General features: G+C 35.6%; 1 protein-coding gene across 1 annotated transcript in view; it reads left to right on the forward strand.

Annotated features, from left to right (window-relative positions):
* The first annotated feature begins 7,503 nt into the window (after positions 1-7,503).
* Positions 7,504-14,645, forward strand: part of LOC145687734 (excitatory amino acid transporter 3-like) — a 78,531-nt gene continuing 71,389 nt past the window's right edge. The window contains exons 1-3 of the mRNA XM_081761185.1: positions 7,504-7,973; positions 11,696-11,738; positions 14,002-14,041. Coding sequence (XP_081617311.1) covers positions 7,534-7,973; positions 11,696-11,738; positions 14,002-14,041 — 523 coding nt within the window. The 5' untranslated portion in view covers positions 7,504-7,533. The remainder of the gene's footprint in view (positions 7,974-11,695; positions 11,739-14,001; positions 14,042-14,645) is intronic.

A 14,645-nucleotide genomic window follows, 5' to 3' on the forward strand; every position in this document is an offset into this window, starting at 1 on the left:
CTTGTTAGTTGTATCTTAATTAGCATGGTGCAGCTTGCTACATTTTACTTTCGTTCCCATGGTATGCTGCTATATTTTTACGAGACAAGACGAGACAAACGAGACGAGACGAGATGAGACGGGACAAAACCTCTCGAGACGAGACACGAGACGGGACGAGCACATTGTTTCGAGAAGAGACATGCTTTGCACGAGACGAGACGAGACAGCCTGAAGTCTCGTCTCGTCTCGTCTCGTGGCAACACTAGCCCCTATAGCATTTAGCTTCAGTATGTCGTTTTCCAAATTGGTTATTCGCGTTTTCTCTAGATATTGCTCGTTTTCAAGCCACACAGGTGTCATCTTGCACTATGTGAGCTATTTTGGTGGACAAACACCGTGTGCGTGGTTTTCTCGTTTTTTTCGTTTCCTCCTACTTTCTTCATTCCACCATTTCAGTCACTTCTCATCATCACAGTCTCCCTTAGCCTTGGTGCATTATCATGGGACGTTAAACTAGATGGTTCATTTCATTTTAAAGCATATTAGTGATGTCCTTCTTCCAAAACTAAAGAGAAATGCCGTAATGTAGTATTGAACATCGGTAATTCCGTACACCATAGGTGCCGACTACATGGATACGGCCTTGGCTCCGGGACACAAGCATCCGTTGGAAATGTTTAATGTGTGCTCATAAAATTAATATCGAAATAACATTTTCATGACATTGACAAAAACTTAGTACATGTGACCGCAATTTTGATTTCATGGGCGGATGCTTATACGCTGAATAATTATTTATTAATATAACTTTTAGCCTCCTTAGGTATATGGCACATCGAGGATTAAGCGATACAACATTATACTACAACAGTAAATCTATATTATAAAATTGAAAGCGACTATGTTTGTGACTCCTAATTTCTTGAACCACCCACTCGATCTCGATCAAATTTTCAACATAGGTTTCGGCCTGGGAGTGTTTTCATCATTTCACTGACGATAAAACTTAGCAGAGAGGAAGTTTTAAAATAATATATAAAACTTAATAACTCTTGAACCAAACGACCAATCTCGATCAAATTTTAAACGTAGATGAGGTTCAAGCCTGGAATGGTATTTTTCAGTTCACCTTGACGGAGCAACGTAGGGTTGAGGGGGAGATATACAAAAATCAATATAAATAAAAATAAAAGTGACTAAGTTTGTGACTTAATAACTCTTTAACCACCCAACAAATCTTAATAAAATTTTAAACATGTATGAGGTTCTTGACTGGAAAGTTTTTTATAGTTTCACTTTGATGGTAGAACCTAGGGGAGAAGGAGGGGGTATATATAAAATAAATAAAACTTAATAACTGTTGAAACACCCGACCGATCTCGATCACATTTTCAACATAGATGAATTTTGGACCTGAGATGGTTTCTGTCATATCACTTGGACGGTGCAGCTTAGGGAAAGGGGAGGGGGAGATATTTTAAAATGATCGAAAACGACCAATATTAGAGTGGAATCAATAGTTTTGGAGGTCGCTGAGATAAGCAGTGACACTTCCGATGCTATATAAATCCAAATTCATCCCCGTACCTTGGCGGAGGGAAGGGGAGATATATAAAAATGATCGAAAATGACAAATATTAGTGTCGTATTCATAGTTTTCGAGGTCGTTGAGTTGAATACTGACACTTCTGATACTGTTTACGACCAATTTCAGCCCCGTAACTTGGAAGAGGCGGAGGAAGGAAATATATACAAATTATCAAAAATGACCATTATCAATGTCGAATCCATGATTTTCGGGGTCATTGAGATGAACAGTGACACTTCCGATGCCCTGCGTTGCAACATGGAGAAAGAGGAGAGATATAAATTTATTGAAAATGACCGATATTAGTGACAAATCCATAGTTTTCGGGGTCTGCAAGGTAAACAGTGACATTCTGATTCCGTTTAAATCCAATTCCGCCTCGCAACTTGGGGAGGAGGAGAGGAGAAAAATATAAAAATCATCGAAAATGACCGATATCAGAGAGCGCTTTAGTAGTAGTAAGAAGTGACTGACTAACCAAACATATTATCTTTCTTAAATTTAAACCAACGAAGTGGGTAATTGATGCTAGTAATCCATATTCTCAAGTGAGAATGATTTTGCACAGTTATTTCAAATAACTTGGAGTTTGATGCTGTTATTTTGTATTTCTAATATAGGTCAAAAGTATTTATATAAATTGAGTTTTCAGAAAAGACGTAGACAGTTGAGTCGTTTTCAGTTTTCACTCAAATTATTCTAAAATATTAAGTTTTGCCTATAATAATTATTATTTTAATTTTCTCTCTCTTTTTTGGTCAATATTGTAAAATTCTTTTTTCTACTACTGCTAATATTTCTAACACATTCTCATTCGTTTTCCGTTCAACACAGCTAATCCTCTTTTTTCTCCATGCCCACATTTCGAAAGTCTGAAATTTTTCATCACTTTTGCGTAATGTCCATGTTTCTGCCCCATAGGGTACAGTAAAAGAAATTCAATATTTAATTGGAAGTTTGTTTAATACAAAGATTAGCTAATCGTTGTTGAAAAGGAAAATCTGACATCTTTAGAGTGTAAAAATAATTTTGCAATTCATGGTATTTCAATAATCTGTACCGTATTGATTTTCTTTCATGCGTCTCAGGGGTAGCCTCCGGAGTTTGGGAACCAGTGGGGTGTTGGATCTGTTAAAAAATATAAAAAAGATTACGAAACGTTGATTTACCTTATAAGTAGTGAAGCGTGGGCACTCATTAAAAAATAAAGGTCACCACCTATGTTGTACACTATCATAATACACAAAGGTAAACTACAGTATATTACATTTAGAAACATATTGTATTTCCGTTAATATTGGAGCATTGTAGAATTTATTATCCCTTATATCCAGAGTAAAATTTATCTTTGAAAAGCATAAGGTTCCTTGAAAGCAAAACTTGCAAGACTCTGCATGCAAGACCAAGACCAAGACTGCGTGTGCAAGACCAAGACCAAGACCAAATGTTCGAGTGCAAGACCAAGACCAAGACTGGATGTGCAAGAACAAGACCAAGACCATGAACAAGAACAAGGTCTTAGTCTTGGTCTTGCATTTGCTCATCACTAGAAAAAACCCATGAGGTATTCTATTCTTGACATACAGTTTTGAACTCTCTCCTCCTCTTCGCATAAGATACGCCATTTAATCAAAGAGATGATAAAAACCAAGCTTGCGGTAGGTAGTCAGTATATAAAAAATCCCTTTTAAACTGGTCAGCCGTTTGTCCATGATGCAATCTCAAATAAAATAAAAAGTCAATTTCAATGTAGCGAAAATAATTATACAGATTGCCTTCTTTCTTTCATTAAAGTCGGAATTTTGGAAACGCTGAGACACTTTTGGAATATTGATGATCTAACGGCGCTGAACTTGTACTTAAACGGTATCAAAGTGTCATTACTCATCTCATTGTCAGCTACTCCAAAAATTATGGATTCGATATTAATGTCAATTATTTTTGCTCATTTTCACATGTCATCCGTCCCCACGCCCCGCTAAGAACGCTATTGGATCTTACCCCCAGAGTATTCTTTTGTAGATTGTAGGTAATATTTAAACCAAGTGTCTTTGAAATTGTTCCACACGTTCCAGGGCTATGCTGAAACATTCATACATATAAAACTTTTATCTACAGTACATAGATCAAATTTATGATTGTAGGTTGACCAAAATACTGAATTTTCCTACTTTAGAAGGACCATTTACCATAGAAATATATTGTTTCTTGTAAATGACCCACGTCTGACTTTACTTAACAACTTTTTTCATCTGAACGCCGTAGTTCATCAGCGGCTATTAAGCTGGTAACATCATTATTTGTAGACAGGTCAGGATACACCAAACGAGGTCTTCTCTGTGTTTTTGTACTTGCGAATAAACTTGCTTTCATTCTTGATCAAATCTGACTTGACGACCTATAAATGAAGACACATGTTTTCTGAGCATCTCCATCTGTCTCAACGGGTCATCAAAGTATTTTGTGTCTAAATCTAATATATAGCTTCCTTAAAATCAGCGAAGCACCTACACACAATCTTTAAAATTCTTCCAAATAGTGCTTCCATCTATTTTCTTTATTTGTTATTCTTGTGTCTTAGCACGTATAAACGGAAGATGGCAGAATTATTTATTGCTTATGTAACTGTTGCAGACGATTCACAGGTTTACAGCAATATTATTGTGATTGATAACAGGAAACATAGAACATTATTTGTTATTTGGCATAAGTGCCAAATATATTTCGCAAAGCTTTGCTTATATTAAACGATAAATACCAATGAAAATTCTCTCAGGTAGTAAAGAGTTATTTCTGATATGCTCGGAAGGCGATGTGCTTGGTGCTGCTAGCATATATCTCTATTAACGGAACACTCTCTCATCCGATCTTCCTACAATCCGGCGTTCCTTAAGGTTCCTCACTGTCTCCTCTATTATACTTATTGTATGTTGCCGACCTTGTTGTCCCACACAACATAAGCATATTTCAGTTTGCTGACGACACCGCCTTCTTCACGGCGGCCCACACAGTGCAATCAATCAGTAAAACCATGCAAACGGCAATTGACGCATTTGTCCACTGGTGTAATATATGGCGGTTAAGTATTAATTCTACGAAAACTCAGGCTATTGTTTTCCTGCCACGTAGACGCCGTTCACGAATATACAGGAATCCAAGTCGATTAAACATTCACGTAGATCATACACCTGTACTGGCGTCAAATACTCTGACTTATCTTGGTGTCATATTTGACGCCAAACTTACCTGGAATCCACGTCTCACCAAGATCGTACGCCAAGCACAAAATCGGCTCAACCTACTCAAGCGCTTAGTTGGTACAACCTGGGGGTTAAAAGCTTTAACAGTACTTAATACTTACAAGGCCTTTATGCGCAGCACATTAACATATGGACACACTGCCTGGACATCCGCCCCGCCAAAATTTTATTAGAAATTGGCAATCCTAGAACGTCATGCTCTACGCCTAGCGCATCGCATCACCTTACCGCATCCGACACGGTTCCTTTACGAGCTGATTGATTTTTCATCTTTATTGCATCATCTCGAACAGCTTCGTACTTGGTACGTTTGCAAGCGAATTGACCAGCAGCATCCCATGTTACTTGATATCCTACGGTACGATCGGGATCACGACGCACCTCCAACTTACGTCGATACTCCTCTCCAGCATTTCATGACTTTCTATCATTTACAACTAGATGATGCTGCAGTGGATCCCGAAATCTTTCACATCTATGAACCACGTGAGCTCTCATCATTCATCTACCCATCATATGCACCGTAACTACCTATTAACATGGGCTTCTTCTATTTCCATCAGTTCCTGAATCGCCCCAGGACCAGAAGATAACTTGCATTCGTCAGTACTAACATAACCCTGTGTGTGGCGTTCAGAGCACTGCATTCCATCTTCATCTATTTCTCTGCCCACTGCATCCTGCACTACAATCATTCAGTTTTGCTTCGCCATAATTCATGACGACATGCTAATAAATGTATTATTTTCTACAGTATTTTTGTGGCACACTTGGCCTCCCATCATATTATGTTTGATTTTCATTATATGTTATTTTTTACCCTTCAATCACCTCTCTGTATGTATGTGTACTCAATACATGAATAAATATTAAATATGTACAACTCTTAGACCAACCACATTAAAGTGCAATCAACCTTTCTATTCATGAAGCACTTACCCGAAGAAAGGGCAAAACCCTTTAAACGAGACGACGGACAAAAAAAAAGCTTGGTGCTGAATTAACACACAAGTAACACACTAAAGTGGTAGTCATTTTGTGTCGTTTCAACATCTCATTTTTTACAGTGTACATATATGTATGTTACCTTCCTCAGCTTTGGCAAAGCTTTACTCATATTAAACGATAAATACCAATGCAAATTCTCTCAGAAAGTAACGAGTTATTTCTGATATGCTCAGAAGGCGATGTGCTTGGTGCTGAATTAACACACAAGTAACACACTAAAGTGGTAGTCATTTTGTGTCGTTTCAACACCTCATTTTTTACAGTGTACATATATGTATGTTACCTTCGTCAGCTATATCTTATATACGTCCATTTGTATGTGAGATCGTACCGACTATATTGTTTCATACGGAAAGTACGTACAGATGGAACACTCATACAGAAAATATTATAAAACATGCGTTTCCAGTTATACGTTTGCTGTATGTTAAGTCCAAATACTACAGGATTTACAAATGTTACATACGATTTTACGTACGCCACATGCATTTTTTTTGGTGTATGAAAACGGTCCGTGAACCGGTTCTTGAACAACAGCCGAAACTCAGATCCGTTCCAGAACCGGTTCAACCTTTTCCTAACATCTCACAACTGGTTCTTCTTTTTCTTGATGTCTGAAAACGGTTCAAGAACATCTCAGAACTGGTTCGGAAACCACTTCCTGAGGAAACAGAATGGTTCCTGAACCAGTTCCTGAACAACAACCACAACTCAGAACCGGTTCAGGAACCGGTCTGGAGCGTTTTCACAAGAACCAGTTCATTTTCCATTCCTGGTTTTGAACCTGATATTCACAGCGTAGAGGTATGAAATTCTATCGAAAGAAGTTAATTTCAAAACTCAGTGTAGTTAACATCAGAAAACAACTGGAGCACCCATCTTACTTTACTAACTTATCATGTGCTATTTGATCCATTGTATTTTTAAAATTAACTGGAATTTTGTAATGTATTAAATTTAGATTATGTTGTTATGTTTACGAAGTGTATGTAAATAAATTACATAAATTCCAAACAACTGTTTACATCAAATAAATCTTACATGTTAGTATAATTTTTATTGCTTTCGTTTCTGAATTCCACTTCACAAAAATTTTAATTTTCTCTGTTTTTATGATATTTCTTTAATATAGCAAAACCATTAATGTTCCAGAACTATGCTCTGTATGATAACGAATGATAATGATTTCAAGTAGATTTTAAAAGAAATTACTGGATTGAAGATTGTGAAAAATGCGAGACGATTTCGAGAAAACTCATGTACGCAATATTGTCCAACACGAACTTAAGAAAAGTCAGAATCGAACTAGAAACCCATGAACTTAGATATGAGCCTTCTGTTTATTATTGTTCATCAAACCCTCAAATTTTTCCAATGCAAACACTTTACAATTATTTTCTAAAAAACTAAATTTTAATTTCTTGATAAGATTGCTTACTAATTTAATATGATATAGCTATATACATGTAATCATATTAAAACTACTAAAGTAATCTTCGCTTTTCTTTATAGGAGTTAAACACCATATTTTCATGTCATAAGAAGTAATACAAAGTGTTTTATTATGAGTTTCTAAAGTGATGTTTTAGACTAGAAAAGTGAGAAAATAAAGTGACAAATTGTTATTGAATGCTCATTTTTTTTTTTTTTTTAGGTCTACCGGTAATAACATTTTCGAAGAATCTGTGAAAGAAAATGGCTAAAACATTCAAAGAAAAGTTTAGTAAATTTATGAAGACAAACTTGCTTACTGTGTTAACAGTTGCTGGTGTAGTTGTGGGAATTGCCTTGGGATTTGGCCTAAGAGCATCAAGGACAGAACACTGGCCTGCAAGAGACGTCATGTATGTGCAATATGTAGGAGATATATTTCTTCGAATGCTTCAATCTCTTATATTACCGTTGATTATATCATCTATGATTGCTGCAATCGGTTCTTTGGACTTAAGTCTCTCTGGAAAAATCGGTGGACGTGCAGTTGCTTACTACTTTGGGACTACAATATGTGCTGTTATTTTGGGAATAATATTGGTTTCTGTTATTCATCCTGGAAGTGTAGAAGGCAATATGGAAGCTGGAGAAAATCCTGTGAAAAGAAATATAACAACTCAAGACTCCCTAATGGATTTATTGAGGTATATTAAAGTCTTTTTATCTTCATTATTTCTCTTCTTAACTTTTTAAGCTAACACATTACCTAAAATAAAAGTGATGGATTTAAGTTTAATGTTGAAGTATTTTCTAAGTAAATAGCTAGCATGTAGCATTATATACGAACTGATACACAAAAGTTGTCGAAATAATGCCGCGTGTGAGGGAATATTAGTACAACTAGATGCACTAGATCAGAGCGCAAAATTTCAAAGTCAGACGCACTCGCCAAGCCAAAAATGATGGTCCCCAGTATCTCTCACGTACAAATTATGAAAGGTACCCCCTTCCTATAGCCTTTGGTTTGACAAAGAAATACTTCATATTCCGTGTTTTCTCTCACTTAGTGTCAATTATTTTCAGAAATTGCGCTTCACACCCCTATAAGTTTAGGTATAAACAATTCCTCATGAACACTGGTTGCCAGCTCTAAATTTCTAGTCGCCAATGACGACCTGGCAACCGAAAATTTTGTGCCTTACCCTAGATATTATTTTCTGCCCTTTGTGAACCAATATGCCAATCGGCTTAATGGGAAGTAGTCGTATTAATGTTGAAGAGCACATTTTCATTGTTATGTGTTCTTTGCATTGTGACTTCGCAGCGATTGATGTTAGAGAACAGTGTGACTGTATGAAGTCTCATTGAAAACTTGAGAAAGCCCCAAGAGAAATACAATAATGCTGATGATCGTTTAGAGGGCCATCAACTACTAGAACATTAAAACATATAACCACTACACAAGGCTCAGGAAAATTGCAGATATCCAAGGCTCATCTACAACACAGGAAGTTCTTAATAACTTTGTTCAACATACTAAAAACGAGTTAGATTGCAGTAAAGTCTTTGTCACGAATGCTGAGCTGTGAGAGAGACAATATAGTGTTTAAACCTACAAGAAACTTCAGCAACCACTTAAAAATTACCTAGAATCCGTTTATAAGGTTGTCACTAATGTGTAAAACTATTTCCAAATGTAAAATAGAAATTTCTAGATACGATGGTCTCTCTCGAATTCATGAAGTTACAATTAAAGAACAAACTACAATAGCAACAACTACGTTTGCTTAGTACGAATCAGCTTGGCATTTGGTTTACAAAAGATGCTGGAAGTAATATCTAGAGAAGTTTGATTGTGTTAGTACTTGTACTAAGGGTCATATATATATATATATATATATATATATATATATATATATATATATATATATATATATATATATATATAAGGGTCGCCCCCACGCAGTTTTGCTTGGCCCATGGCCTCGCACCTCTTTAACTCACAACTCTATCGTTTCCTCCCCTATTTCAACTATCTAAAAGATAAGATTTTGTATCTCAAGAATACGCCCGTTTAAATAGTATGCGAATTTCTTCATCCCCTTTAGACTCTTAAATATAAAAATATTCACTTTGGGCAATTTTTCTGTCTGTTAGTCCTGGACGACTACAATCATGCCAAATTTCATCATTCTAATCCTGCTGGAAGTGCCTAAACATTTTAGGGTGTAGAAGACGTCCCATATAAATAACATGGGAAAGATTTTTCAGTTCCCCATAAAACCACTCTACGGTTGGATTTTTTTTATTTCTAATGATTCACTTAGGTAACGCTAACGAAAACGTAAAAGCATACCGAATTTCAAGATTTTATTCCGATTCTAAGTACCTAAAACATGATATTATAGGCCCAAAAAAGGCCCATTTAAATAACATGGGGAAATTCTTCATCCCCTCTTTAGACCCCCTAAAAATTAAAAATTTTCACTTTTGGCAATTTTCTTGAAGTTTGTCCCGAAAAGCTACTATCATGTCAAATTTAATCATTGAAGCCCTACAGAAAGTGCTCAATAATTTGGGGGTGTAAAAGGTGTCCCATATGAATAACATGGGAAAGAGTTTTCAGTTCCCTACAAAACCACTGTAAAGTAGGAATTGTTTATTTTTACTGATTTACTTAGATGGTGTTAACGAAAACGTACAAGTATACCGAATTTCAAGTTTTTTATTCCAATTCTAAGTACCTAAAACATGAAGTTATAGGTCCAAAAGAAGGCTCATTTAAATAACATGGGGAAATTCTTCTTTCCCTCTTTAGACCCCCTAAAAATTAAAAATATTCACTTTTGGCAATTTTCCTGTCAGTTAGTTCCGGAAAGCTACAATCATGCCAAATTTAGTCATTGAAGCCATACATTAAGAGCTCAATAATTTATGTCAGCTAATGTAGTTATACATATAGTTAAGATTATACATACATTAGATTAAGATTATACATATATATATATATATATATATATATATATATATATATATATATATATATATATATATATATATATATATATATATATAGGGTGTAACTGAACTATATCGACAAACTGTAAGAGGGGATTCCTTATATCAAAATAAGAGAAAATGTTCATATGGACGTATGGCGAAAAGTGCATAGTTTCAGAGCTAGGGCTGCCCAAAATCACAAAAAAGCTTAATTGTAATAGGCCCTATTTCGAATTCCAGAAACTGTGGATGGTGGTCCTTATCGGCGTAAAGAAAGCCACGCATACACTATCCAAAAGTCCATATTTCGTCAATTTTCAATATGTATACAGGGTATTTTCTACAGGATGTAATTCTCAGATATGCACTCAATAGAGTTTTCAGATATACTCTGATTTCAAGGAGGGTCTAAAGTAGGCAGAAGGTAAGCCTTGACAACAATGGACATCCAATGCTTCGGAGAGAAGTTGGAATAGTCGCTCCATGTCTTTTTTGTGTTTGAATAATGTGTAATACGATGTATTTCGTCACGGTATATTTCACGTTTTCTTCACTTATAAGCATAAAAGAAAGAATTGCAGCATGCGTTTTCCCTAGTACGAGAAACCGTGCTGCTCACGATCTTTAAAACTTCCGACATCGCGCCAGAGTATTATGTGTTCAGTGCTATCAAGGCTTATCGTTTGCCTACTTTGGACAAATCATAAAGTCAGAGCATATCTCAAAATTCGGTTGATGGCATGTCTGGGAATTTCACCCGTTATGCAATACTTTGTATACCCACTGAAAATTAATGAAATATGCATTTTTGGATTGTATATGCATGACTTCCTTTACGCTGATAAGGACCACCATCCACAGTTTCTCGAATTCGAAATAGGGTCTGTTGAAATTTGGCTTTTTTCGTGATTTTGGACAGCCCTAGCTCTGAAACTATGCACTTTTCCCCACAGATCCATGTGAACATTTTCTCTTATTTTCATGTAAGGAATCACGTCTTACAGTTTGTCGGTATAGTTCATTAACATCCTATATACATACACACACACACACATATATATATATATATATATATATATATATATATATATATATATATATATATGTGTGTGTGTGTGTGTGTGTGTGTGTGTGTGTGTGAGAGAGAGAGAGAGAGAGAGAGAGAGAGAGGGAGATTACTTTCATTTGTATGTATAATCTATACTAAAATTTGCATGTGATTTGGAAACACTGAACAATCTTAGAAACACAAAAATATAGCTTTGTAGTGGCACCCTTGAAGCTCAAAACATCTCATACACTTATTACCCACAAAATATTTACTATGTCCACTAAAACCAAGCTGAATATTTAAAGTTCTCACTGTTGAATATGTAATACACAATGTTTAAAACTGTAGATTACACTTCAAAACTATTTCTTTCAGGAATATGTTCCCTCCGAACCTTGTGCAAGCTACTATTTCTCATGTAAGTATATGATTTTATTATTTTTAAATATGGTTTAAATAGTAATTACAACTAATGTTATTATCAAACACGAATGTATCTCGGCTGAATTTATTCACTTGAATTGGAATCATGATAAAGTAGTTATATTATCATCAAACTTAGAATATCCACTCCGTAGGATTTCTCATATTAGTGATATGAATCCATATCTTTTAAGTACACAACTCAAAGTGAGTCTCATAAACTAAACACATTTTATGCAAAGTATTAGTTACTCGTGAATTTTTCCCAACTTAAACATTAACAATATTGGTAAAACTAAATCAAGCAAAATTTGTTAATACATCAGTCAGTCAATGACATAAGATTTCTTTTAAAAATTCGTTCTTCAATTGGCTTCCTTTACTGAACCGAATATTAAAGGTAATATACGCTCACCGCCTCCCAATTTGGCACAAACTAACACTAAAACCCCAAGGTAATGAATGCTTTTAAAAAAATATCAAGTTTTCAATCCCTTATAACTTTATTCGTATTCATTCTAAATCCGTTGTTTCATGATTATACTATTAAGCACTAAGTTACTTCGGACGTGCGCTGTCCCCGTCTGTCTTGTTTGCGTCATTATTGCTCTAGAAGTCATCAAAATTTGAATTATTGTGATACTATAGCGTCCTTAGTTTGCAACACTACATAACAATTTTGGTATTGCATGTTTGCGTTTTATATGTAGATTTAAAATGTGTACTAACCTGACGTAATGCCATTTGAAAAAAATTCGACTTTATGTTGGGTTATCAGCATTGTTAACCTTGTAGTATCGTGTAGTATACCAAATAATGCCCCCTACCGATGTTTCTGTGCTACGAAATTTCATTGTTTTTGGTAGATTTGTTTTCCAGTGAGCCACAGCACAGTAACTTGTAGTTTACAGAAATGTTGTGCAGATTATAAAAATATCGAACATTAATTCCGGCCGCTACCGTGTAACAAATATGAGGTCATAAGATTCTACATTGAGAAAAATCCATCTACTATCACACGGCGATTGTCAAATCAACTCGACATGTCCTGGTCCACGGTAATACATCACCTTTGCGTCCTGGAGAAAACCGCATTGGACCACAGGAGTAGATCCAACTCAGACCCAGAGAGAAACGGATGTATGCCGACAACTGCTGCAAAATCCTCGTGATACACGTTTCTTGAAACGGATTGTCACAGGCGATTAAAAGTAGTTTTTTTAAACCTGAATATGCAAAAATGGAGTTGTACAAAGGTCAATTTTCAGAACTGGTCGTCAAACAGCGCCGTTTAGATCATAAAATTATGCTCTGCGTGTGAGCTGAACTACAAGGGGCCAATTAACTCGAGTTCGTTCTTAACGGTCCTACCATCAATGTCGATCTTTATTCCGAGCAGTTGGAGTGTACTTGTGTTGCGCTATCCGCCAAAAAATATTCTGAATTGGTGAACTGAAAGCGCGCTCTACTACAACAGAATAATGCTAAACCATACTCGGATCGAAAAACGCAAGAGAAAATCAGGAACTTGATGACATCAAACTGATGTCACACGCGGCGTGTAGTCTTGACCTTTCCTCTTTGCGTTGCTACGTAATTCGGTCCATAGCACACTTCATGAAATCATGATGCTTTGCCAAACAGCATAAGATTGAAACAACAGTGACTGACTTCTTTACCTCTCAAGACAAGACGTGCTATCGACGTGGAATCGAGGAACTGGCAGGAAGGTGGTTGCATACAGTCCAACATGAGAGGCAATTATTTAGGAGTTAAACTGGTATGTCGTGTACCAGTTTATCGCAGTTAATTTCAAGATTAATGACTCACCCTTATAGGTTATATCTTAGGTCATATTTTGTCATTTGTGGGCATATATGCGCGTTTTCAAAGATTTTAGGTCATAGAAATCCGATTCCTGGTTATGATAACATGATCGATAAAAAGATTCCTGGAGGACTAGTTATTATTAGACTACAAACCTGCACAACATGTCTAACTTTTACTTTAGTCATGAATCTAAACCCTTATTATCTTCGAAGTAAACGTCAATTTTAAGGCAATAACTTCTAAAATGTAATATTAAAAGTAAATGTTTGGTTAATTCGCCACAGAAATAGTTAACCATGTCGAAGTTTTGACCAATATTTTACACCAAACATGCTTCCTTGTATTACAAAGTATTACTGTTTTTATATCATTATTATTACTGTTATCATTACTACTATTATTATTACAACTATTGTTTTACTTTACAGTATCAAACAATATTGCGGCAAACTGACGAAAATATTACAGGTAAGTATTGCCATTTTTTCTCTAACATTTCTTCGCTAATTTGTATATACTTACTTAAAGTGTAGGTTATTTTGTTAGCAACTTATGTCTTGTATTCGACAGGAAGTTATATTATGTAATTCATTAAATATCCAGTCATATTGGAAGGTATACTTGATCCCCCTTTTCGACCTTAAGATGACTATTTAAATCAAAATGAAATTATGAAAGTCCTAGTTGATACAAGTGCTAACTATACTCAGAAAATAATTCCAAATGTTGCAGCCTTTATTCTTTGCAATAATAATAATAAATCTCCTTCCACCTTAGGATACGCATTTCAATCCAATTATAATGATAAAAACCAGGTCGATCCAATTTTAAAGTTCATAATGAATCGTTCAATCCCTGAGATACAGAATACGATTAAGAATTACATTTCTGGACTTTTGGCATCTATTGTCATGTTATTCCGTCACGTGTGGGGGATGACATCCCTCGGCGATCACATTATCCAAAGAGAAGGAAGAAAGAAGGTTGAAACCTGTATGTTAGGTACTATCCCAGCATTTGCCTATTGTGAATGAGAAAAACCCAGGAAAACCCAGGAAAACCTCACTCATGA

This window comes from Thermobia domestica, chromosome 6, assembly GCF_964235325.1.
Source record: "Thermobia domestica chromosome 6, izTheDome1.hap1.1, whole genome shotgun sequence".
In the NCBI taxonomy this organism is placed as follows: Eukaryota; Metazoa; Arthropoda; class Insecta; order Zygentoma; family Lepismatidae; genus Thermobia; species Thermobia domestica.